Source organism: Seriola dumerili, unplaced genomic scaffold, assembly GCF_002260705.1.
Source record: "Seriola dumerili isolate Sdu_G_001 unplaced genomic scaffold, Sdu_1.0 BDQW01000331.1, whole genome shotgun sequence".
Lineage (NCBI taxonomy): Eukaryota > Metazoa > Chordata > Actinopteri > Carangiformes > Carangidae > Seriola > Seriola dumerili.
In genome coordinates, this window is record NW_019174586.1 from 11,636,104 (window position 1) to 11,662,527 (window position 26,424).

The 26,424-nt window shown below is 43.2% G+C and overlaps 2 protein-coding genes across 2 annotated transcripts in view; one reads left to right on the forward strand and one right to left on the reverse strand.

Annotated features, from left to right (window-relative positions):
- Positions 1-14,441, forward strand: part of limch1 (LIM and calponin homology domains 1) — a 90,179-nt gene extending 75,738 nt beyond the window's left edge. Inside the window, exons 13-28 of the mRNA XM_022759969.1 lie at positions 533-1,013; positions 2,564-2,881; positions 3,405-3,507; positions 3,651-3,754; positions 3,840-3,945; positions 4,483-4,557; positions 5,739-5,767; positions 6,679-6,792; positions 9,515-9,607; positions 9,779-9,943; positions 10,055-10,149; positions 10,362-10,526; positions 11,289-11,384; positions 12,833-12,941; positions 13,316-13,418; positions 14,377-14,441. Of these exons, the coding sequence (XP_022615690.1) occupies positions 533-1,013; positions 2,564-2,881; positions 3,405-3,507; positions 3,651-3,754; positions 3,840-3,945; positions 4,483-4,557; positions 5,739-5,767; positions 6,679-6,792; positions 9,515-9,607; positions 9,779-9,943; positions 10,055-10,149; positions 10,362-10,526; positions 11,289-11,384; positions 12,833-12,941; positions 13,316-13,418; positions 14,377-14,402 (2,182 nt within the window). The 3' untranslated portion in view covers positions 14,403-14,441. The remainder of the gene's footprint in view (positions 1-532; positions 1,014-2,563; positions 2,882-3,404; positions 3,508-3,650; positions 3,755-3,839; positions 3,946-4,482; positions 4,558-5,738; positions 5,768-6,678; positions 6,793-9,514; positions 9,608-9,778; positions 9,944-10,054; positions 10,150-10,361; positions 10,527-11,288; positions 11,385-12,832; positions 12,942-13,315; positions 13,419-14,376) is intronic.
- Positions 14,442-19,210: 4,769 nt separating this feature from the next.
- phox2b (paired like homeobox 2b) lies at positions 19,211-21,115 on the reverse strand. The gene is made up of 3 exons (XM_022760381.1): positions 20,875-21,115; positions 20,035-20,222; positions 19,211-19,639 (listed from the first exon to the last, which is right to left on the reverse strand). The coding sequence occupies exons 1-3, from the start codon at positions 21,113-21,115 to the stop codon at positions 19,211-19,213; spliced, it is 858 nt and encodes a 285-aa protein (XP_022616102.1).
- Positions 21,116-26,424: the final 5,309 nt, after the last annotated feature.

The window sequence follows — 26,424 nt, forward strand, 5'->3', positions numbered from 1 at the left end:
CTGCTGCTGTAAAACGACAATTGTGCAATTGTTTTAAACGTTGGTGCAGCAAGGAATTGTGGGACGGCATTTTCTTCTTTCCTTTCGTAAAGGAAGGCTCAGTGTTTCTTATGCTAAAGGAGATAAGATAGGAAGCACTAAAAGCTCATTTCCTTATCCTTGAGAGAATTGGATCAGCTCTTATCGTGGCTGACACTTAGATACTTCCGGGTCATTTCACTCAGTTGGGAACCTTCCTAAGCAAGAATTACTTTTCAACCGCTGTTTCTTTGTCCACGGTGGCTGTTTCTGCATATTTTATCCACCTGGTTATTTCCTGTGGGTATTAAGCTCATGTCCTTTGGACCGTGATATTGACTGTATTATTTCTAGAAGTGTTTAAATCAAACATAATAAATATTAAGTGCATACAGGCTGAATCCAGTTTCATATCGACTGCTAATAGAGAGTAGCAAATCAAACTGTATTATATTAGTTGTTTCACATTTGACAGTTTTATCCTTTCTGCACCTCCTCTCCTCGTGTCTACTAGGGAGCGCCGTGAGGAGGAGCTGCGAGACGCGTACAGGAGAGCCAGATCCCCGGAGGAGGCGTCAGTCATCCTCCAGCGCTACGCCCAGCGTTTCTCCATCAGTGAAGCGGTCCTGGAACGCCTGCAGCTGCCGAAGCTGCTGGATCGCAGCATCTCCGCTGACCCCTCCTTCCCCTGCTCGCCCTTCCCTCTCTCCCTCGCCGCCTCCCCGACGACCCCAGACCCCTTCGACGTGGACCCCAATGGGCCTCTGAGGTATCTGCGCCAGCAGTCGGCTCCGGCTCCAAAGTTCACGTCCACGCTGGAGGCGCGGATCGAGGAGTTTCCCAAAGACTTGTCCTCGCACCAGCGGCCTCAGATTCGCTCCCGCTCGTCCGAGCCGCCATCCACCCGAGCCCTGTCGCCCAAACCGGTGCCTTTGCTGACACCCAAGCCTTACTTTGAGACCCGATCCACAGCGGCTGAACCGCGGCCCAGCAAGGTGAGTTTGACCCTGAGGCACAGAGTAACCCGCTCACAATATGAGCATTATGAGATCACTTCACCAAACAATAACAATGAAAGCATGTGGCGCTGTGAGAACATCTGGGATTACAGCCATGTGTTTTCAGATGCCTGGTTGTCATGGTGAAATGCGACCTATTTTAACCTAAGTTTCTTATTAGATGAATTAAATGATTGAGCTTCGGTGAGTGTGACCGCCAGGGATCTGCAGTGCACATGTTTGAGGTCTTGACCACTTTGCATGCGGTTACTTCCCAGTGCTGGCTGCCCTCCGTGCCGGCCGGTGGGTGAATTCCCCTCCGGCTCTCTTGGCATTTACATGAGAATGCCACAGAGCCGCCATGGTGACGAGCCGACCGGTTTCTGGGAAAACACAAGAAGAAGCATGTAATGTTTCAATTTAGCTCAAAGTACTCTCAACTGGATCCATTTCCTTTTTCTTCTGGGGAAAAAAAATAAAAAATTCCAAATGGAAATATTCAAAATGAGATCTTATGTTTTGGTGTGGCGGAGAGGGAGGGGCGGGTTATTATCAGACCAAATGGAGCAGAGCGCTTTTCTGGAATGTCTCGTCAGGAGTCTGAGTGGAGCCCGGCTTTGAATGGAGCCCTCTGTTCCCTATTGACTTAAGAAGTTGACAAGTAGGGTCCTCTCAATGTGAAGTGGGCTCCCAGCAGACAAAGCGGGCCCACACAAGCTGCGAGGGGTAGGGATGAGAAGGTGGAGGGCGGAGGCGGAGGGGGGGGCCGGACTGAGAGGCTGCATTCACCCGCTGTGTCTTAAGTTACGGCTCGCCAGGAGATCCTCACACATGTGTTAGTGGCTCTTTGTCGCAGAGGCCGGCACGGTGTCGTGAGCTGGATGAATAGCTGATAACGAACGGAGACGAGAGGCCGGTGATGACCACAAGTGAGAGCTCTCATTGGGCTTTAGTGGTTTTATTTTTTCATAAAATTAAGGTGCAGAATCTTTAACTTATCGTTCACACACAATATCAAGTCACATGTTTGTTTATTTCTCTTTGCTCAGCTTTGTCGTCCTTGTTTTTGCTCTTAAGTCCACGTGTTCCTCCCTGGATGTGGTTATTGGTACTTTGCACATTGAAAGACATTAGTAACCGCAGTCAAATTCCTTGTGTGCACAAACATACTTGACTTATAAAGCTGATTCTGATTCTGATGTCATTCACACACAGTATTAAGCAACTGCAGTTTCCTGTTTTGACATTCTGTGAATGCTTTTTTTTTGTTGTTTGTTTTGATAGTTTCTTGCACGTTTATAGATGCAGATATGTTGCCTGAACTTTGTTCCTGGAGTAAATAGTTGTTGTTCTCCTTTGCACAAATAATAATAAAGAATCTAGAGGCTTAAATATCAGAAACAGGTAAATATAGGACAGGAAATATTCACTGGTGTACGGAAAAAGATAGAAACGTTCATGGATTTCAGTCATATTATTGATTTAAGTATTGTCTGGACTTGTGTGAAATTATTTATCACTGTTAACTGTGTCGTCTTCTGATCCAGGCGGACGGTTTGCTTCGAATCAACGGCAACATAGGAAGCGACGACGTTCCCACCACACCTGAGAGTCAAGGAAGGGAATCTCCTCCTCATTTCCAGGCGTCCCCTTCCAAAACCAGTAACAGCACAGTAGACGCTCGCTCCTCAGCGGCGTCACCCGCACACAGTCCACACGCCTCCCCCGCGGGAGGAAGCCCAGCGTCGACGAAGGCCAAGGAGGAGGTACGAGGCGCCAGTGAAGCGGCGGCTGAGGACGTCAGAGAAGAGAAGAAAGTCGCAGAGCATTCGACGCCACCGAGTCGGCCCACCTCGCTCCCAACGGTGAGGATGACAGAGAGCGTTTAACAGTTTCCCTGAGCCTAACCATTAAATGGTTAATTAACTGTTGACATTGTTGAACATTAGTTGAGCTTTAGTCTCTAAACTCCCTGTCAAAATAAAGTGCAACCAGGAGTTTTATTGACAGGATACAGCCAGGCCGAGTTCGTAGCCAAACGGTGATTCGTTGGGACCCGTCATGGATTTTGTAGCACAGACTCACAGTAATATCTTGCAGTGTCCTACTTATGTTTCTCTGTAAATGAAATTAGTTCTCTGGAGTCACAGCAGCAGACAGCCCTGCTTTGTTTATATCAAACCCAAACCACTTCCTGTCTGCCCTCATGTGCATACATTGTTTAGTACGGCTACAATCTGTATCTAAAATACTACATCCAGACACACATTCCTTTCCTCTGTGGAAGTTATTTAATAAGTTTATCTTGAACTGAAATCTTTTTTTTTTTCTTTTTTACATGTTTTATGCACTGGTGACTAAATGTGGAATAATTTGCGGCCTTTGCAGGAACTGCAGAAGCCGGAGGAAAGCTTTGGGAAGGCTGGAGTCCAGACAGCAGCTGCTCCCGAGGAGAAAAAGTCTGCTGCAGCTCAACCAGCACCAGCTGCAGGTCTGAACAGCACGCTGACACCTTGTGGTTACTCGCAGACTTGTCATTACGGGTCGTGTGTATGTCAAAGCAAAGTGTCTTTAACTTTTCATTTGATTTGCTGAACATCGGTGATGAAGTTGTGTTGTCTGTGTGTTTTTCAGAAGCCAAACGAGAACAAGAAAAGGCTGAACCATCTGATCAAAGCATCTCCAGTCTTCTCCAGTCGGGCGTCGGCACGCAGCAAAGTCAGCCGGTGACTTTACAGGTGAAGACGGAACTAATATAAACCTCAGCCACCAAAACACGCATCACCCGCCCGTCGTTGATCTAATCTGTGAATCTCCCTGCAGACAACTGTCCCCACTCCCCAGGAGCTGTCACGGAGAAGAGAGAACGTACCGAGCTTACCCGCACCAGGATCGTCTGGATATCACCCGCCGCGGGAAACGACGGCAGGTCAGTGAACTACTCACAGCCGAGTAACCGAGCCAGCAGCTTCTTTTCCATACATCTCCTCGTTTTCTGAGTTGGATTAGCAGAATCCTCCTGCTGGGTTTTTCACTTTTTGCACTCTTTCTGTTTTGCTGTTGAACCGCTAGATGTTAGAATCAGAGTCAAAGGGGCTGTCGTTGATTTGTGACCCCGATCAGCCCATTTTTGACAACCCGCACACAGCCCCGCTTCACCGTCCATGTTTTAGCTCTCATGTTGGGATTGTCTGGAAATTCCAGTTTGGTGGAAAATGCTCTGACTTTTTACTATATCTGAATTACAACCTCCAAAAACTGCTTATCCTCTTAGAGTCCACACTGGAGCGTTACTGTGAAACCCTTCCCCCAATTTGACCTCTCTAATTCTCTCAATGTCCATTCCAACACCTGATTTTGACATCTTTCTATCCCTCCCTCCCTCCCTCCCTACCTTCCTCCCTTCCTTCCTTCCCTCGTTCCCTCTTTTCCTTCCACCCACATATTTTTTTTTATTTCGCTTTAGAGTTTGCAAACAGTGTCAGGTCTCCGCTGGCAACCAGCAACCCTAAGTTACGTTGGGAGTTCTTCGCTCCACCAGGTAAACCCTCACATTTATCGGCGGAGCTCGTGGTGAGCCCCCCCCGGTGGTGAATGCACAGGGTCTCCCTGCCATTTCTGCAAGAGCTACACAACAGCTGTTGTGCTATCCCTCCCCCCTCGTTTTAACTCATCTCCAGAGTCCTGTGGATGATCAGTGACGTTCTAACTCCATTTTAAATGTGTTTTGCAGTTTCTCATTTTGTGCTGCAGTTTTCCACAATGAAACAAGTGCAGAGTTGTTTCAGGTCTAACTCATCAGTGAATTGTGACTGTGAAACAGCTAACTTCATTTTGATTCATGTTGGTATCATCATGTTGATTAGGATGAATTGTTGTGAGGTCCTTTCTTCAGTGAAGTAGGTCACTTGTTTAATTCAGTGTAGTTTTTAATGTGCACATTATACGACAGCGTAAAACCAGATCATAAAAATGAAACAGATGACGTGAAGCAGCCACAGGAAAAAACATATTAAACTAAACATGATTTGTCGAAATACAAAGGAATGGCACAAAATGAAGAGAAGATTTCACAGTAATCAGTGATGAAAGAAAAGATCTGTGCAGCAGATACTTGAGTGAATACTGGCTGCGATTCATTATGTAAAAAGAAAGGTGAAGATGCTCAGCCTGTCTGGTTTTATGAGAATTATGATTAAAGAAGTTTCTTAAAAGGTGATGTGAGAGAAAGTGACTAAAATCTACACATACATTCAAATTTTCACTTGTTGAATTATCCTCATCAACTGTTTGATAGCGTTAGCATAATGCTTCTTTCTGGCTCTTCCACCAAAAGCAACAAAATTTAGTTTGAAATAATCCAACCTCAACATCCTGATCACATCTATATATTATTATAACTGATCATAAGTTTATAGCAGAATACAAAACAGATTAATGAGCATGAAGAGATGACTACGCTGTGTCTGATCGATGAATCCCAGATGTAGTTTGTTGCTTTTGGTGGACTGCTTTTCTGCCTCCTGGTCTGGTCTGTCTCTTTTTCTGTCATCTGCATCTTTCCTCCTCAGGTCCTCAGACCTCCACCTGGCACTTTCTCCTTTCCATAAATAATCCCTCCCATCATAAGCGACGTGTAGTTTGAGCGCCTGTGTCCGAGCTGTCTGTTTAAACGGTGTTTTAACTAACTTTTTTTTTCTTTCTCTCACACTTACTCCTCAGAAGAGGCAGAAAAGGATCGCCGTGGAAACGTGAGTAAAATCATTTCACTGAAAAGCCCTTTTTACCGCTTCTCATCTGGCTTATCACCTCCTGCGTTACCATGGGCACCAGTAGTTTAGTTTAACTTAAAATGTTTAAAAATAAATGAATAAATCAGGATGAAAGAAAAACTAATTTAAAAATTTCCACAGGTAAGATTTAAAAGTGTGAGTTTCTCACACAGGAACATGAGCCTCTGCATTAACACTTTCTGTAGCAGTGTTCACATCCTGTATAGTCTGAATTTAGTTTTCATGTCTCACTTTCCAGTAAAGTTGGTTTGTAAGTAAAATGTCATCATCATTTCATCAGGTTTTATTTGTTTAGTGCAGCTTTGGCTCAGACTGTGTCAGGGCTCGACTACGTATCACAGGACACACGGAGCTGTTGATGTAGCATGCCAGATGAGGATGCTGTAGACGACGGCCGAGACTGCTTTCGTTTTTCATTTGAGCTCATCTCTCTCTCTCTCTGTCTTCTCTCTCCTTAGTAGGAGTCCTTTGGCTAGCATTGGAGTAGTGCTGTTGTGGTAGACCAACTATTTCTGTCTCCTCCCTTCCCTTCTTCTTCTCCTGTGGTGGATGTGTGTGCACATTGGTGTTGATTTGTGTTGATGTGTATGTGTGTGTGTGTGTGTGTGTGTGTGTGTATGTGTGTGTGTGTGTGTGTGGGTGGGTGTGGGTGTGTGTGTGTGTTGGGGGCCATGTCAATCTGTCACTGGCTTCACGGTTGGGTGAGATTGTGTGTGTGTGTGTGTGTGACCGGCTCATGGGTGGGTGCATGATTATTCGTGTGACGTGTGTGTTTTTGTGCATGTTGTATGTATGTATGTATGTGTGTGTGTGTGTGTGTGTGTGTGGGTGGGTTTGTGTGTATGTTCGTGTGTCCCGGGGTCTATCAGGTGTCAGTGCCGGTGTTGCCCCAGGCCAGGCGGGGTGACCGCTGGTCTTGGGACCCGGATGAGGAGCGAAAGCGTCAGGAAAGGTGGCAGCAAGAGCAGGAGCGCATGCTGCAGGTACACAGTTTACCTCACAGGGTAAAAAGCATGACGCATGAGTCTGCAAGGTTAGCGGTTCAATTCCCTACGGAGCTCAGTGGGTAGAGCAAGGCACCTGCACTGTGAGGGTTCGTCACAGAACTGACTTTTAGCTAAAAACCAAACATCTATTTTAGCAACTGAGGATAAAAACTCGTCCTAGAGAAAGAGATGATTGGTCGAGGTAAACCTCTCCATCCCCTCCATCTTAAATGAACACGTTGAGGCCTCCCACTTTTTACAGTGTTGTCTGGGTATTATTCACACACATAGCTGAAGTTTACCCGTCAGCACGCGCAGCTTTATCAGCCTATTTCCACCTTAAATTTAGGTGTGACGTAATTATTTGCTCTTTAGCGCCCAGCAGCTACATCCTCCATTAGGCTTGTTTGAGTTTTTAATTCAATTCAGTTCAATTCAATGCCTTTATTGTCACTGCACAGTGTTCAATGAGATTAAGTGTCTCCAGTGGGACATACAGTAAACATAACTACAGTCAAGTAGGCACATCACAGTCAGTATGAATAAATATAAAGCAAACAAATAGTATAAAAACTGAGGTACTTATTATAAGCAGTTTGTAAAAAGTGTGTAAAACTCAACGTCTTTGACACTTGAAAACGACTGATGTGCCTTTGTTAAAGATAAAGATCTTTTCAAAGTGCTGCTGATCATTTAGCTTAAATAATACACTGGGAAATACATAGTAGAACATAGGCTTTGTGATCTAGACTATAATTAAAACTCCAGTCTCTTAATTGGCCTGAAGTTTTCACTGCATCTCAGTGGATACATCAAGACCACGGTATTGAATTTGTGACTCTAGATTGAAGTCATTTGCATGTTGTATCCACGGCAGACAGGGATCACTGATGACTGGTTAACAAAACTACAGACGAGTCGATGAATAATCCGAGCATCACAGTATAAAACCAGTAAATTCTGATTGGCTGATTTGCAGTGAGAAATATCTGGGATAAGTTTCATGGAGAAGGTTTTTAAACATCCAGGATACATCAGAACTATCACAGTGTTTCAGTGGCTATAACCCCGTTTACACCTGTTATTAAAATGTGATCTGTATCCAGATAATAAACAATCAATGATCTGATCTTGCCTTCGCATTTACACCTAGAGCAGAACCTGCACTTGAGTAACTCGGTCAGATTTTAAACTTGCATTGACCTGCATTTTTTCCTTATCCAGATAAGGTGTGCGGATATGGATCACATTTTAATACCAGGTGTAAATGGGGGGTTGTGTATCTCAGCCCTAACCAGGTCTAACTGGATGTCAACATATAGCCACTGAAAGATAAAAACATTATATTCAACCTAAGTGTCTTCAAGCCTGGGATGCTTCACTGGTGACCAAACCCCCGACAGTGAATTCAAACCATGCAACAGCACAGTCATCTTCTGTGTGACTTGCTCAGCTTACAGTCAGAAGGATTAACACACATTTCATTGCTACTTGCAAAGCTTGCCTCCATATTTGTTTTATATTGAGCATACCCCCCCCTCCCCTCTGAAGCCACATCCCGACTACTGCTGTGTGCACTTTGACCACTAGAGGGCGACTTTGTGCAGAGGAAGAGCCTCTAGTTTGGTTTTTATCCCCCGTCTCCATCTCATGCACATACACAGACAAGGACTTTGTCCAAGGTTGCTGCTGTTGCTGCTGCCCAAATCACCCTCTCTCTCCTCAGCCAATAAGAGGTGCATCTCAAGTCCCACATATCTCTCTCTCTCTCTAAACATTTTTGATGGATTCATTCGTATCCATGGTGAACTGTACTCAACCTACAGTATCATCTTGATAAATACATCTGGAGATCAACAGTGATGAGAACAGATTTCTCTCCTGCGGTCGTTGCAGGACTGTTTTGAGATGAGATGCGCCGAAATGGATGAATGTCTGGTGCATCGATGTGCTTGTTACCTCCCCGGTTGACTCTGTGTTTGTCCGTGTGCTTCGACCTCAGTCTGTCATCTGTCTTGCCTAAGTTGCTTTCACTTTAGATCTTTTATCTTTAATTTGGCTTTCTTTTTTTTCTGGGGGGGGGGGTTCCCACACAACTCTAAAAAGACTTTAAAAAACTAGTCTCATGGGGTTTGTGCTTGTGTAGAATGATCTGACGTGTCTCCTAGCTACTGCGGCGTATATCAAGTTACAACATAAATGTAATTTAAATTTTTAGGGGCAACTTTTGAAATGAAAAATTGTGTAGGAACCCTTTGCTCAACAGGCTCTGCATGCTCTGCTTTTGCCTTTGTCTGCTCTGCCTGCGTCTGGTCTCTTCTGTTTGCTTTTTTATCCCTAACAAGCAAATCAGATCTGAGCAAGTGTTTAGCCATAACAGAGGAAAAGCAAATTACCTGTCATTTATTGGCTCCAATTCAAGGCTCATATTCAGATAACACACTGAGAACACCCCTGACATATCACCAGTTACTGCAGCAGGACCCCCGGGTCTCAGTCCCCTCTCGGGTTAAATTAAAGAAGGATTCACCAGCAGAGAATTTTATTTACCGACTGATTCAGAAAAAGACTGAAGCCACTCAAAGAACCTTTCTGCTGCCAGATATATCTGCGCATCGTCTCTGTTTTTCCTGCCAAAACATCCACCCGCAGACAGTTCGGTCTTCCTCCGCGTTGAGGCTCTATGCTGTATGTCATGTGTCTGTTGCCATGGTAACAGGAGAAGTACCGGCGCGAGCAGGAGAAGCTGAAGGAGGAGTGGGAGAAAGCGCAGAGGGAAGTGGCCGAGGAGGAGAGGAAGTACCATGAGGAGGTGTGTGTGTGTGTGTGTGTGTGTGTGTGTGTGTGTGTGTTTATGAAAAATCATTTTAGACACGTTAAATGTGCGATATGTGTGAGTTGTGTATTTTTCAGTCTGAAAGAAAACCCATGAGAGTGCAGTTGCACATTGTTGGTAACTCTCCCGACTCCCCCATCACAACAGGAGCGTAAGATACTGGAGGAGACTGTGGCGCCTCTCACTCCCCGCTCCTCAGCCCTGCCCTCCCCCAGCCGAGGGGAGCTGTCCTCCACCGCCGCGCCCCAGGACACCATCGTCCGTTCGCTGGCTGACTGGGAACGTAAACAGGAACTTCTGGAGAGGCAGTCGGTGAGTAACCGATTGATTATGGATAGTTGCTTTGTTAGACGAATGCTCAGTGGCCACGTTTGGCTGTTCAGCTAACTCTTTGTTACTCTTGTTTCTGATTGGATGGCGCAGAGGGGGAGCACGGAGAGCGTGGAGGCGAAACGGAGGGAAAATGACAGGACTAGTGACATCAGCACTGCTGACGACAGCATGAAGACAGCAAGAAGGTTGGTGAACGGCGTCTCAAGGCGGAAAACGAACAGTGACTTAGAATGAGTCTCACGAGATGTTAGAGAATTTTATTGTGTCTTGAACTTTTATCTCAGTTCTGTTTCCCACCGAGGAAAAATGGATCTGAATGGGATTGGTTCAATAAAGAAAATCTATGTGATGTATATTCTTTTCCTTTCTTTTTTTGTTTTCTTTCTGTGATCCTCAGCTCGTTGAGTCAGAGCAGCAGTCAGACAGGAACACTCACAGCTCACAGTTTGCAGAACGGCCAGAAACTTCCTGCGGTGTCGGCCAAATCCTCAACTCCGGTGAAGAAGCAACAAGATCTCACAGCAGAAAGCAACAAGCCCAGCCGGCCTGCAGGAGACAGGAGGTGTGTGTGTGTGTGTGTGTGTGTGTGTGTGTGTGTGTGTGTGTGTGTGTGTGTGTGTGTGTGTGTGTGTGTGTGTGTGTGTGTGTGTGTGTGTGTGTGTGAGACAGAGAGAGAGACAGAGAGAGAGACAGAGAGAGAGACAGAGAGAGAGACAGAGAGAGAGACAGAGAGAGAGACAGAGAGAGAGAGACAGAGAGCTCCATGAGTCAAAGATTTGATAGTTTGACAAAGATGCTCTATCTTCAAACCAGAGTTCAGTCCTTTTTAAATCTGGCAAAGGCCGTTTATATTGTGTGCATGAGAGTCGTTACCATTTTTGCTGTAAATATTGTTCTGTTTCCTGGTGTCCATGTTGTTTTTGCCATCTTAACATTTGATCCCAGGTGCAAAAGCAGATTTCAGATGGTTAGAATAGCAACAAGTAGAGTTCTGATTAGTGTGGATCTAATGGCAGCACCTCCAGTTCACTTGTTTGGCCAGCAGGTGGCATCATGCACCTGTAATACTCCCTCACATTCCTCCACCATACAGTGCAAAGCTGTATTACTGCATGTCAAGATAAATGTGTTTCAGACATTATCATTACAATCATATTCTGCACACTTAAAAGAATAAAGTGTGGCTGGGTTTTGGCCAAACACCGTTGAGTAGCTTTGGCGGCGGTGGCCCAGGCCTGGATTGGTTCACGTCTGACTCTGGCAACCAATGGTGTCGCTGTATCCGTGAGTCATCATCATGTTGCATGTTGCTGTCCATTTCCAGGAGTGGTCCCATTGATAATAACATGAGCCGCAGCTCATCAAAGCCTCCTGCAGCATGTTCCCCAACTCCAGACACACTGCCTCCAACTCCCAACAGGTACTGCATCACAAACAGTCCACATGGAGGGAGGGAGGGAGGGAGGGGGGAGAGGGGAGGGAAGGGGGTCATTTCTGCATTGTCATTTTCTGCTTTGCCGCCTACATCTCTCCATCCATGTCATAACATGCAACCACTGCAACCTGCCTCCAGCCCGCCTGGAGTTTCAGCTCAACAATAAAACCGAGCAGAGGTCTATTTATAGTTTTTAATTCGTTCATTTTACAGGAAGCACATTCGTAAACATTCCTGCAAATGCATGAAATTCAAGGTTTTTTNAGGTGGCATCATGCACCTGTAATACTCCCTCACATTCCTCCACCATACAGTGCAAAGCTGTATTACTGCATGTCAAGATAAATGTGTTTCAGACATTATCATTACAATCATATTCTGCACACTTAAAAGAATAAAGTGTGGCTGGGTTTTGGCCAAACACCGTTGAGTAGCTTTGGCGGCGGTGGCCCAGGCCTGGATTGGTTCACGTCTGACTCTGGCAACCAATGGTGTCGCTGTATCCGTGAGTCATCATCATGTTGCATGTTGCTGTCCATTTCCAGGAGTGGTCCCATTGATAATAACATGAGCCGCAGCTCATCAAAGCCTCCTGCAGCATGTTCCCCAACTCCAGACACACTGCCTCCAACTCCCAACAGGTACTGCATCACAAACAGTCCACATGGAGGGAGGGAGGGAGGGAGGGGGGAGAGGGGAGGGAAGGGGGTCATTTCTGCATTGTCATTTTCTGCTTTGCCGCCTACATCTCTCCATCCATGTCATAACATGCAACCACTGCAACCTGCCTCCAGCCCGCCTGGAGTTTCAGCTCAACAATAAAACCGAGCAGAGGTCTATTTATAGTTTTTAATTCGTTCATTTTACAGGAAGCACATTCGTAAACATTCCTGCAAATGCATGAAATTCAAGGTTTTTTTTTCTACAGTTCAAGATCAGATGTCGATTAAAGCATTACATTAAAAAATGACACACAGCAGAGAGACGTGTAGAACAGTTTCAGCGATGGGAACACTGGAGCAGTAAACACACGATGACGTCAGCTGTGCAGAGAGCGAACACACACTGACCCTGATGAATATTAGTGAACAGAAGGAGCCTGATCAATAGAAACACAAACAAATACAGTAAAGACACAGAGTAACGAGCTGATAGACAAAATAAGCAGAAGGAGCGAGGATGTGGAATATACCCCATATATACAGTAAATACTCATCACCACACTTGTTTCCTATATTATAAAAGTACTTTCTGCAGCCAGTTGTTACACAATATTTTCCTCTTCTGGTCTTTATTAATTTTCCAGTTTGACATTAACTCTTTGTTGCTTTTCTAATATTCACTGTCGACATGGTTTAACTGGAATAACGGGGGAGAGCGGCACTTTACACGTATCAAAGGTTTTCCATCGCTCTCCCTCCCCTCCCCTGTAGGTCCGTCAGTGGGAAGAAGCTGTGCTCCAGCTGTGGGCAGCCGCTGGGAAAAGGGGCGGCCATGATCATAGAGACCCTCAGCCTCTACTTCCACATCCACTGCTTTAAGGTGGGCGACACAGAGAGGGATGAACGTCCTCAAGTTCTTCCTTTCATCAAAGATTCAGTCGTATTCTGTGTTTGATTTGATTTAGAAGTTTGAATGCTACGTTCACTAAACACTACAGGACACAGCTGTTTTTAGGGAAGATGACTGAATCTTTTTCTTAAAAGATGAAATTTTTGTTTTTAAAGATTTGGTTTTTTTCAATAGGAGCCAGTGAGAGCCACAGGAAGGGTTTCATGGTATTTGTTGACAAAAAACGAGAAAAAAAAGAAACAGATTAACATCATCTTTATCCTTTTAATATTCAGCTGTAATAACGACTAATTAATGAGTCATTAATATTAATCAAAATGCCTCTTCTGTTCCTCTCTCTTCAGTGTGGGGTGTGTAAGGGACAGTTAGGCGACACGACCACGGGGACGGACGTCCGAATTAGAAACGGCCTCCTCAACTGCCACCAGTGCTACATCCGCTCCCGCTGTGAGTACCCCCCCACCACCACCACCACCACCCTCACCCCTCCCTCCCATCCTCACCCCTTCATCCTCCTGTGTTTCTCTTGCTGGTCTCTTTATCTGCCATCTCTGTACGAATCTTTCCATCCATCCATCAAAGAGAAAACCGATTGAATTCTGAATGTGGTCAAGTTCTGTCAACACGTTCCAAGGAAATCAAAAAAAAACAAAAAACAAACACAACCACCATAAATAAATCAACGCCCTCCCTGTTACATAATGCTCATAAAGAGAGTTTTATCATTCTCTAACGTTAGCAAAAGGATGAGGCGTTATTGTTCCTTATTGTTTGCTAATGTTAAGCCATATTTCACTTTTAATGAACAACTGCAGTTTTCAATAACGCAGTGAATCCAGTCATCGTGAAGCAGTTAGAAAAACGGACAAAGGTTTGTTTGATTTATTGTTTTCAAAGTAAACGTGACGCTGTTTTACGATTAATACATTTAAGGTGTATTTCAAAGGTTTCATCCTTTATTGCAGCCCTGCTGAGAGGCTGATAGGACGAGGGAGATTTTAATATAAAAACCTTTGCCAGAGCAGCTTTAATAAAGACGTGTCAGACACGGTGAGGCGGTGCCGAGTGGAGGGATGGATCAGGCGGAAGAGAGGCTGGTGATGTTGCAGTTAGCGAGAGGATGACTGTGACTTTCCGTCCCCCTTTCACCTTGACTGCAAAAAAAGCAAAAGTTCATGCTCATGTTTAAATAACCTCTGAGCAGCTGTTAACATCTGGAGATCAGGAAAACCACCAAATCAAATCAAGAGACTCTGGAGTTTTTATCCACAAATTAAGAGGTTTTCCTTTTTTTCAGACCTTCATGTCCATCACATTAAAATCCCTGAATACAAGTGTGATTTTGTAAAAAAAAAAAAAAAAAAAAAATTTGGGTTTCCTTGTCTTTCTGTTTTTTCCTTTCAAGCGGCCGGACAGCCCACCACATTGTGACGCTCAACAGAAAAGCACAAGGTTCACGGAAGAAACCCCCCACCCACCCCCACCCCCCATCCCCATTTTAACCCGATTATCTGCAAATCATGTCCTTCACAGCGTGTCGGGATCTCTGCATCCTCTGCAGCTCAATAACCCATGAAGATTCATCATGTGGGGCCGAATGGGGATCTGGGAACAGTCAGACGTTTCAAACAACAACAAAAAAAAAAAGAAAAAAGAAAAAATATATATATATATATATTCTTCGTGTTTATGTCATCTGATACGTGAGTGAAATCTGGATGCGATTGGTCCACGTACCACCACACAGACTCTTGTTTCATCATGCAGCGAGAGAGAGAGAGAGAGAGAGAGGGAGAGAGACTGTTCCGGGGCGGCGGCCATGTTGAAAAGAAAACACAATAACATTTACAGATGCTTCAAACACAGGCAGGCTGTGTTGACCCCCCCCCCCCCCCCCCCCACCACCACCACCACCACCACCACCACTATACTGTCAGAATGAACACACAGAAAGAGAATATGGTGTGAAGTCGGTTCAGATCTAAGTTTCCTAAATGGAAAGAAAATGTGAATATTTACCATTGAGTTCCATATGATGGAAATGCAAATATGTCACATAGTTATTGAATCAATTTTTATCATTTAACAAAAGTTTATTTTCTTAATTTGAGATGAAGCTAGAAAAATAAAAATATGGAAAGATACGTGGTGAGGCAGCTCAGATTGGACGTTTTAATTTCTCTAAACAGGCTGGATCTGAAAAATATTATTAATTTGATGTCCCCTTAATGAAATACTAGATTAAAACAAAACAATATACAAGCTTCATTTAGAAAAGTGCAGTGAAGGTCACTATAATAAACCCTCCATTTAGATCCGCAGGCTCAATAAAGAGTAAGTTGCTGTTATTTGACCCTTGCGGCCCAAACAGTGATCTCTCGTGTCTCTCGTTCTGCGCTCAGAATAAAATGATCTTTATAATATAAACACATTATTATGGATGTAGTTCATCGTTAGGGCAATAACACGACTCGTGAGCTGTTGTTGTGCGTCTGGGTCGCAGCAGGTTGTTCCTCAGCTTGGAAAGTCAGGACTTTAATGTGCCTTAGGAAAGAAAGGTGATGCAGGAAATAAAACAAAAAAAAAAACAAAAAAAAAAAAACTCCTTTTTTGTTTTTTATCATTATTATTTTTGGGGTGGAGGGAGGGATTTGGCCAAATTTGAACTCGTAGAACTGCAGACAGTCGGGCTGCAGCCCTCCCTTACATCACGCTTTACTTCAGTTGATAAGTACAGTTTTATTTTCACATGAACAACAACCTTTGATTTCACATTTCTCCCCTGTGATTCCTCTGTGATTTGCAGTGATAAACCCAGTGCAAAGAAAGGAACACACGTGTTGTCTATCTGGAAGAATACACAGTATAGAGTATATATACACTGCAGGGGAAACCATTGATTGAACTTTGAATGTTTTACTCTAGAGCGATATAGACTTCTGTATGCTATTAATTGAGGTAATTTTGATAATTGCTCAGTGGTAGGGTTCATTTATAAAATAAAAATGAAAAAAAATAAAATAAAAACATAAAAATCAGCAGTACATGTTACATCTAGTTAAACAGCAGAGGTAATATGAACACACATACCAGCAGCAGTTGCACCTGTGCAATATTTGGTTGGATGAAAACTAAAGATCTGTGCCGCCAGCTGGACATTTTAAGTCACTTGCTTCTTTTCTTTTTATGAACTTGTATGAGAAGAGCTCGGTTATGTATTGTGGATGTTTTAAAAACAAAAAAAACAAACAAAAAAATGCACGTTTAAGCCTAAAACCAAATGATTTGCTGTATGAAAGCAAACTAGCAGCCTCCTCCTCTTCCTCTTCCTCTTCCTCTTCCTCCTCCTGAACTGCGTCCTATAGCCAAGCTTCTCCTCCGGGTTCATCTCTCTGATCTCCAGTATTTTTAAGCTTCTGTTCCGATTGTGTATTTTATTTTTTATCCTCATTTAGTTAATGAATAAATCTCGGCTGAGTCTCTTATAGCGGGATCTTTGAGACGGAGCTCTGTATCCAGACGGTCTTCTTTCACAGGATAGTTGGGGAATGAAAACCTTTACGTCTGTTCTGTATTTATTGTAATATTCACCTGAACACTATCCGAAATATAGATTAATTTGATGTTTAAATGCAATGGCATTTATAGCATACTGTATGTTTATAAATAAAATGTTATAAATTAAAAATCTGCGTCTGTCTTTTAATTTTGCAACAATGCTAAAAAAACCAAAAAAAAACATGAATTTCCACAAATATTTAAATAAAACAAAGAAAGGCAGCAAATAAATACTTAAAATATGTAGTTGAACTCTTGCCACCGGCTTCAACACACTGCAGGTGTGTGAAAGAGGAAACAGTCAGGTCTTTTTTACAAACCTGTGCTTTGTTTGAAGTTTGTTTCCCCTTCAGCTGCTGCCTGGTTTCTTCTCTTTAATTGAATCCATCAATGAGGTTGGAAAATCAATAATACAAAATTAAACAATAAGAAAAGCAATAAACCTGCCAAAATGTGTTTCTAATATGACTTAATGTGGCCTATGGACAGACACAACTAACCACTGTATTATTATTGTCACTTATTTATGGACCATTCTTGGCAACACGGTAACTAAAAATAACCAACAAGTCACAGAGATTTAGTCCCAACAATAAATTAACTCCTGATTCCAAATTGATCAATCTGATATCTGTGATCAATCAACACAATTAATTACTCGATTTCAGACTGGGTCACAAACTGTGACCTCAGAGGAACATCAGTCTCATGAATGTTGATGTGACTGTGACATGCGAGTCTTTTCCTTGAAGTTGATTCTCCAAGTGTGTCACAACGTGACGCGGTGCACATTTTCATAACATCTAATTCAATATTTATATCTAAAGAAAATGTTATCAATCCATCACTGAGCTTTTAAAATAGATTTTTAAGTTTTAATATATATGATTACTGGTGTCAAGTTCTGCCGTTTCCTTTCAGCTCAACTTGGTTTCCATTTTTCTCGGTTTTTCTTCTTTCAAATTAAGTGACTTCTCTCGGTGTCAAGGAACTTTTTCACACTGTATCTTACTTTAGGAGACTGACACTCACATATGCATATACTGGAATAATTCGTGCAATTCTGTGAATCTAAAGGCAAATATTCCCCCCCTTTTGTTTAGTAAAAATAAATCTTGAAGACCGGATGAGTGGTGAGGCGGCGCGGTGCTGTCCGTGGTGCTGAACCCTCGGCCCTTTTCGAACGACCGTGACCGAACAACCTTTGAATTCATGAGCAAGAAAATACAGAAATGGTATAAGGATAGAAAATGCAAACCTGTTTTTATATTATAACCAATAAGCTTGTAGTTCTATCCACAGTTTGTCCAAAGAAAACATGACAAAAACAACTTGGACTATTTTTTTTTTTTTTTTTTTTTTTATTTCATCAACAACCATTTCAATGGTACACCTGGAAAACTATGTGCACATGTAGAAATATTTCCTTCTTAAATATAAGCATTCATTACCTACATATAAATAACTTTCAGATCCTGGACAAAACATGTTACATAATGCTCACAAAATGGGAGGGAAATCATTGGAAAATCAGACAAAGAGACAACATGCAAATTATATAGAAATAAATACAATGTTTGCATCCATTCCCTTTTTTTACCCAAAATAAATTCTTCCAAGGGAAATTTTTGTAAAACATCAAAAAGACTTGTATGATCGATCTACGAGGGAGTATGGCCTATGGTTCAACTATAGGAGACAATAGTACGTATTAACACTATACAATTTGAGCCACAAAAACACTGCCGTAGAAAGACACACAAAACATACAGATTTCCTGTCAGAGGTGAACATTGCAGTAGTTTGTGCCTTTTTTTTTCTCTCTCGAGGAAATAGTTGTGTTTATATCGATAATTTAAAGAAACTAAACTCTCAGCAGCCCTGGAAACGAAACAAACCCGCAGCTGTAAGAGGCTGTTTCCGCACAGCACGTCGTGTCTTTACGGAGAACAGAAAAGCAAAATGGTGTCAGCGTCTTGTTGGATAGTTGTTGTTGTTGTTGATGTTGTTGTTGTTGTTGTTGTTTGTTGTTTGTTGTTGTTTTCGAGGGCGTGGGTTTGTGAGAGAGCATCCTCAGTCTGAACGTCTCTCTGACCAAACAAAGCAGCTGTTGAACTCTGACACGTTGCTCTCTGATGGCACGATACGCGTTTCCAGTGCGCAGACGTCTGTGTTCGCTCTTAAACTTGGCCAAAAAATATTCATCTGAACAAGTCACTTCACCAGTATTCAGTCTTAAACATGTTGAGTTTTTCTTTTTCTTTTTCTTAAAACACGAAGGACATTTTGATTTGGGATGAGATGCGTAATCTTGCATGTGTGTATCCATGAATAACCTCAACAGATGTTTCATTTTGTTGATATTAGTACAGTAAAATATCTTATTCTGCTTTATTTCAGGATATTTCGTCCTAAATAAGACTGGAAACTTGCACTTGTAAAAAAAAAACAATGTTATTATAAGACAATATGACTTGTCAAGGTGGATATTTTTACAGCAAAGGAGTCAACGAGAAACGGCGCAAGGCATAAAAATAAAATAACAGAGTTGTCATCTTCTTTTTAACTGCTTATTATTGTCCGTGAGTCTGTCTTGAGCAATTGCTTTTCAGTCTCCGGAGAGGGAGGAAACTCTTCTCTTTCCCTCTGCTCCGTGTCTCTCCCCCCGCTGCACAGCTTCATTAGAACATGCTGGTCTTTACTAATGTAGCTTTGGCTCCGTTCTGTCTTTGCAAAGACGACAGTACGCTGGCGAACGGCCCGCCCAGTGAGTCCGGGATAGAGGTGATGGTCCCCGGAGCGGTGGCCCAGCCTTGGCTCGGTGCTGTCACCCCCATGCCGGTGGACACGGAGGTCTTCACTTGGTCCACCTGTCCGTTCCCGGTGTTGTTGACCTGGCCTCCGGTGGGGCTCGGTCCGCCGCAGTTGGAGGTGGGCACCGGGTTCGGGCCCGGCCCCCCTGTGCTGTCGGGGTCAGTGGATTTGGTGTCTTTGCTGTCTTCGTCTCTGGAGTCGGACTTCTTTCCGGAACTGGACTTGGCAGCCGCTGCGGCCGCTGCAGCTGCCCGCTCCTGCTTGCGGAACTTGGCACGCCGGTTTTGAAACCACACCTGGGAAACAGAGAGAGGGTTAAACCACTGTGTATGGAATCACCAAAGTGGCTCTTTGGCAGAGTCGATGCGAATTATTGAATCATTTTGCTTATAAATGTGTTTGGTGGTTCGAATATCTGAAAATGTCCCCAAAGAAATGCGCAAACTCTTTATTTTGCGCATTAGTCCTTCACAGTATGAAATGATGCCAGCACGTGGAGGCCAGTAGCTCATCACGTGAAACCAGTAAAGCTTTTATTTCACTAAAATCTGTTAAAAATGAGTGATTGTGTTTAAAGCTTTTAAAAAGAGTTTCTTATTTGCATAATAAATCCACCCGTGCGTAATTGTGCGTAATTGTGCGTAACAGGAGCAGGTTGGCGCCTGTTGAGAGAGCCGGTGGCTCCTCGTACCTGCACTCTGGCTTCAGTCAGATCGATTTTGAGTGCTAGCTCCTCTCTGGTGTAGATGTCCGGGTAGTGAGTCTCAGCGAAAACCCGCTCCAGCTCCTTCAGCTGGGCGCTGGTGAACGTGGTCCGGATGCGCCTCTGCTTCCTCTTCTCGTTCAGTCCGCCGTGATCCGTGAAGAGTTTGTAAGGAACTGTAAAAGGAAATGAAATGTCACCGTTAGAGCTGCGGTGGTCTTATCAGTGCAGAAATAGGGAGACATAGGAGCGTGTGTAATTGTGATGTTGTCAAATGGAAGTAAATTCAAATTCGATATTTTGTATAAAATCCGGTTAAGGACGAAGGAGCTGAAGCTTTCAATCGCATTATGCCTTTGATTACCTGTGAATTAGTTCTGAATTGATAACGTTGCTGACCTGTGATGTGGTTAATTGTAATGTTAAACTAATTGTTGCTCCTCAGATTGAGGCTCAAGTTTGAAAACTTGTCATAATGTTCCCATCCGCCCCGCTTGTTGCTACTGTAACTCCAATTCGGTGTCAATAATGAGCTTTAGTCTTTGGTTATCTAATTATTTTCGAAGCTTTATGTCTCATCGCAAAGTAAATAAATTATGCCTATCATTTTGGCAGCTTAAGATAATTCTGTTGGCGGTTTTGGGTGTGACTGGGATAGTATAACCCCGTAACCGAATTACCGCTTGCCTGCAATCGCTTCTAACGTGATAAATTCTTTCATTTGTGTAAGCAAATTTCGTTTGGTAAATACTAAACACATTTCCATTTTCAAATGCAATCAAGGCGTCCTATAATACGCCGGGTTGAGGCTCCGGAGCCGCTGCTTACCTGCGGCGTACGGGCTGCTCTGGTGGTCCCGCAGGGTCCCCAGGCTGCAGGACCCCGGCGTGAGGGACGGACAGCCGGAGGTGGCCCCGAAAGTGGTCCTGATGGGATTGTACTGAAACCCACTGGCTTGACTGCACGAACTGAAGTCCGCATAGGCCGATGCCAAGCTCGACGTGTCCATCCCGGCCATACATGACTCGTAGGCAGAGGAATTTAGGTAAGAATACTCCATTTTATACATTTGAGAAAGCTCGGTGGAGTTAGAAAGCTGCACTTCCAGGGAAAAATGTCAAACAAAAAACACCCAAAAAATTGGGTTTGAAAGAAAAAAATAATAAAAAACCAAAAATGAGGAGGACGCGCGGTCTGAGATGGGGGGGAAAGATGACTTGTTTGGTTTGAACTGGTTGGAAGGAGGCTGGACGGTGGGTAGATGTTCACTGCTCAGCGCCTGCTCCAAAACTGGCCTCCTTTATAGGAACCTAGCCCTGTTTTATGAAAAGCCCCCTAAGAGCCGCCTAGCCCGAGGTCTCTAGAGCATATAGTCCTCATAATAAACTTGGCTCTTTCCGCTTGGACAATAGCAAAGCGTTTGGTCTTATTGCTAGCGCTTTTTTACATGACAATAACTCATCAGTCTATTGGGCTGGCACTGGGGGCCCGGGCTGTCCAACCTCCCTATCATTGATCCCCTGCATCTCTAATTAGAATTTAATACCACGCCATTACGCACCCCTCCACCGCCGCCGCCGCCTCCCCTCCACCCCTCTACCCATCCACCCCACTCCTCTCCAACCACCATCTTGCCCTTTAATTCAATCACACCACTTGGAAATAATGAAAGTTGGGTGACGATTCTCCCTGATCCAATTTTCTCCAAGCTTTTAAGCCTTTTAAGCGACCGTATACCTTGGGCAGGATTTCACATAGTATTCCCCCTCTGCCTCTTCTTTCTGCCCGTCTGCTCCGACTGTTTTCACTCTGCTTTCCACTCTCCTCTCCTCCACGCACCGAGGCAGCAAAACACGAACATTTTTCTACCCAGTGATAACGACCTATTTTGTCTTTTAGATATTTAAAATCATGTTTTTGCACAAAGCAAATTGTGCAACAAGAGTTACACCACAATCAAGTTGAACTGGTTTACAAAACAAATTAAAAAAAAACACCAAGTGTGACCCGCGTTTTTCTGCCTCCTCTCAGGGAAGACTTGCGAGAAAAAAAACCCCCGAAACAAACAAACATGCAGTCAGGTGAATTATTTCTCATCACTGGCTGATTTTTCACCCTTTCCTGTTTTAGAAAAATATAATTTTAACACTGAATGTGCAGATAAGTTCAGGTGTTCAGGTGTATTTCCCCCAGTGTCTGCACACCAACCACATCCATACCCGAAACACCGCGTTTGTTTTGATTTCTTTTTTTTTGTTTTATCCCCCCATAAACTGCACCGGTTATTACTTCTTTGTTTTTAATTAGCAGAGTTTTAAATCAGGATATTATCATTTCTGGTTCATTATGACGAAGCAGCTGAAACTGAAGTGAAAGTGAAATTGTCTCAATGATTTAAAAGCCCGGGACATTCAATCTTGCAATTTACTCACAGTAATAAACACATTTAGCGGCTTCCTTCTGATCATATTAGTTGCCCTTTTTTTCGCCAAATACACACGTTTTCCTAATTCTTCCCCTGCTCTGCTGCAGCATAATCTCTGCTAAACTTCCGGGTGTGTTTTTATGATTCAAATGAGTTTGTAATTGTCTTTATTACTTTCATTATTCCGTTTATTTGGCAAATAACATCTTTCTAATGAAAGTAACGAACTGGCGCGGCAGTCATCGGACCTCTTAGGCTCACAATATTGGCTGAGTGGTTAATTTGGTTTGTGTAATAAGGTGAACCGTTTTGTATGGCGCACACACACTCGGTGCGTTTCTCCTCTTCTTTTTTTTTTCATTGGACCGAGTTCAAGTCCTCGTTTGAAGCTGCGGGTTCTCTCTCTCTCTCTCTCTCTCTCTCTCTCTCTCTCTCTCTCTCTCTCCCAAATTACACGAAACACACGAAAAGGCGCAACAGCAATGATGGCGCATCAATTCAGTTTAGTAGATGAGTGTTTGATGTTTGACTTTCTTCACCAGTGATTGATCTGTGTGCTGATGTTCTTCTTCTGAGGCCCTACATCCAAAAATCCCTATAATATTCTCCTATAATAAAATCCTACAGGGACTGAGAGATGCTCCACACTTGGTTTAGATCAGAGTTTTTCTCACGCGTGGCTCTGGTGCCAGTTTGGACACTATTATAAACGTTTGTCTCGCAACCTAATACTATTTATTATAGAATTATTATAGATCTTTTGCTTTGACTCAGAGTTATTTAATTTGATTTTGTCTTTCACAGTATTGATCTTATTTTTCATCATAATTAAAAAAAAATATATATAAAAAAAAATAATTGATATCTTAAAATCGAGACTGAAGGCAGATATTTAAAAACTAATAATATTAATAATAACAGCGATAATCCACGCAGGTCAGTGTGTGAGGTCTACAATTTTAGTTTTAAAATCTTTTTCTTAGAAAAGATGATTCTGGCGCAAATGGATTTTAATTTCAGGATAAATTTTCTCCAGACTCAAAAGGCTGCACCTGCTGCTAAAGGCCTAATAAAGAAGGAGATTTAAAAATTGAATATGGCACCAAACGCTTTTATAAATCAGACATTTTGTCCATAAGGCTTCAGGCCACACGGTGCAGCGCCCATATTATGTGTTAAAATAGAGAAGACCCGCTCACATTTGCCATCAATTATTTTTCCACACAATTGCTGACGCGCTGCAGTGTGTTTCTCCCCTTTCTTCCGTGTGTACATTGTCTTTTCAGAGATTCAACCCGAGTAAAAAAAAAAAAAAAGAAAAGTTAATTCTTTCTTGACACAACCCGCGGTCCCTATTATGTAAATGTTTTCTTTTTTTATTTTCCCCTTTTCCACACACGAGCTGGGACCCAAAAGTTGTACCAAATGGTTAATTTGATTATTGAAACCAAAGAGCCAAATGGTTCACCGTCCTCCCTCCACGCGTCTGGCAGCGAGAAAAGAAACCATCTCTGCGAATTAATCTAATAATGCTCAAAGAAACGAGAAGTCTTTTCTGATATTTCGCCGAGGCAAATACAATTATAGCTTTTAGCCATCGGTTTCTTTCACTGCAGCCGCTCTTTATTCTAACGCTCTATAGTCCCTCCACCACAGTCCACCAGCTATTGAAACGCCTCCTCCTTTATAGTTTCAACATCTTTTAATTCTTTCAGCTGGTTCGGGTGAGCAGAGCACGGGATGATGTTTTGATGTGAGAATATCAAATCCGAAAGGCGGAACTCAGTAGTCTGAGCTGATTTAAAGATTTTTTTTTTTTTTTTTTTTTTTAAATCTTTTGCAAGATGCAAAATGTGCAGCCAGTTAATGTGCAGATAGAGGCCTGGTGGCTGCAGGTTGGCGCGCATTTATATGAAGCACCTTGCGTGAAAACAGTGATTTACATTATCATAATGATCCTTTACTTCAAGTAAAGCGGTAGTTAATTCCTAATTATGAGGCAAATAAAGAGCTTTAACCGTCTGCCTTCACTTAAATAAATCAGCAAAATGCGATGTGTGCAAGACCCTAAATTCCCCCGGCAAGTGCCGGACAATAGCCGGGATATGGGAGCAACTCCTCTCCATTTAGTGCGCACTATCGTTGCTCAGCAATATAGGAATGCGGGTCGACAGGAGGGACAAAAAGAGGAACAAAATGCCATTGTCTCTGGATGGATTGGATGGATCCACTCCCCCGAAAAGGCAAAGGAACAGAGGAGGATAAAGAGAGAGAGAGCGATGGGAGGGTCCCGCTGTCACATTTCACCGACAATGTCTCACTCCTCCGCCCGAGGAAATCCTACGCTTATCAAAACGGTTATTAATAAGGCCGCGTGTTGCAGGGGAGGGGCTCGCGAGCAGATAAAAAAAAAAAAATCATTTTGAGGATGCTCTCGTGGCAATTTAGTGTGATGTCTCAATTTGACGGGATGGATAAAAGGCGAGGTTCGCGCCTTCACCTGCAAAATACGTGAGAAGAGGTGGAAAAGAATGACTTCCTGTTCCCACAATAACCATCCAGTTTTCATCCAAAACACTAAATCATAACCCGTTTTTATATTTAGTTTTTTTTTCCTGTTAGACACTGCAAAAAAAAAACATCAGGCTTTAAGGTGTTTCAGGTCGGGGCGTAAACAGGCGCATCGCGTTTCCAAGCACACAGATGGAAAGTGACATCTGGAGAAGAGACGAAATTCAATTAGAAGCTGGTGTCTTCTCTCTGTGTCTGAAGGAAGAAAAAAAAACGTGCAGCACAAAAGACGTCAGTGTTTGAGGCTGCCGCGTGCAGACAGCCTCAGTCATGTTGTTATTGTTATTAGACGGTGTTTTCTGCCGCATTTTCACCTGATGAGTCTTTGGCACAAATGTGTGGGCGCGTGAGTGACGGCGGTCTGCAGGGATGTAGAGAAGAATAAACCTAGATTTGATCTTTTATGCATTAACTCTAGGCTGTTTCTTTTAGATTTATATTTATAACTCATGATAAATGTTAAAATGACAATACATGGGGTTAAGCACAGCTGCATATGAAACCATGGGTGCAGGGGGGCAGTTTATCAACCTTATATTCAGCCTATGTAGAAATAAAGTGAATCATTTACAGATTCTACACGAGGAAGCAGGTAAATCTTTCATTCTCATTCACCACAAGTTGTGTTGTTTTGTTATGTTTCTCTGTTTATCTCCCATTAACTCGTCCCGTTGTTTTTCCAGATGCTGCAGCCAGCTCCTGCACAGCACGGCTCCTCTCTCCTGGCCTCTCCGGCCCCTCTGAGCCTTTATCTGCGCTTCCCAAGTGACCAGGAGACCAGCCAGTGGATTAACATAAAAATCTTATTCCGGGGGATAAGATTAGGAAACATATTACCCTCAAACGCGGCCTTGGCACGGGCGAGAGCCAGGCAAGGAATCAATTACTAAATTACTCCAACCTCTAAGTCGACATTAACGCAGAGAAATGCCATCGACCGCTTCTGAAATAAGATTTCGCAAAGATGTGATCATTAAATCTCTTGCCAGTGTTCAAGAATTTGATTCATAAAATCGTCTGAAATGAGATGGAATTAAATTCTTATCGGAGCTCTTGTCATCGTTTCATCCCGCGCTGTTTAACGTGGGTCAATGGCCTTCATGAGATTTTCCCTGTAAATAAACTTAGTAATTGAATCCGCCTCTCCACGACACATTGTTTGGTTGTTATTAATTTATTGCAGCCGTGCAGGCGGACGGATGGAGCGCGCGGGCCTGAGTGTGGCCTGGATGCTGCTGCAGAGTCTCTCAAAATGTTTGAAATCACAGACACTGAAGCGACACTGTGTTTCAGACTCAGTGGAGCTGCAACAAGCTTTGAGGGTGGGGGGGCTATCTGGAACATCATCTGTCATTTTTTTTTTTTTTTTTTTTTTTTTTTTT

Coding starts and splice junctions, on each gene's coding strand:
- phox2b (XM_022760381.1), bottom strand. CDS start 21,115: ATGTATAAAATGGAGTATTCTTACCTAAATTCCTCTGCCTACGAGTCA. Junction 20,223..20,874: donor GAGCAGCCCGTACGCCGCAG/GTAAGCAGCGGC, acceptor TTCCTTTTACAG/TTCCTTACAAACTCTTCACG. Junction 19,640..20,034: donor TGACTGAAGCCAGAGTGCAG/GTACGAGGAGCC, acceptor TCTGTTTCCCAG/GTGTGGTTTCAAAACCGGCG.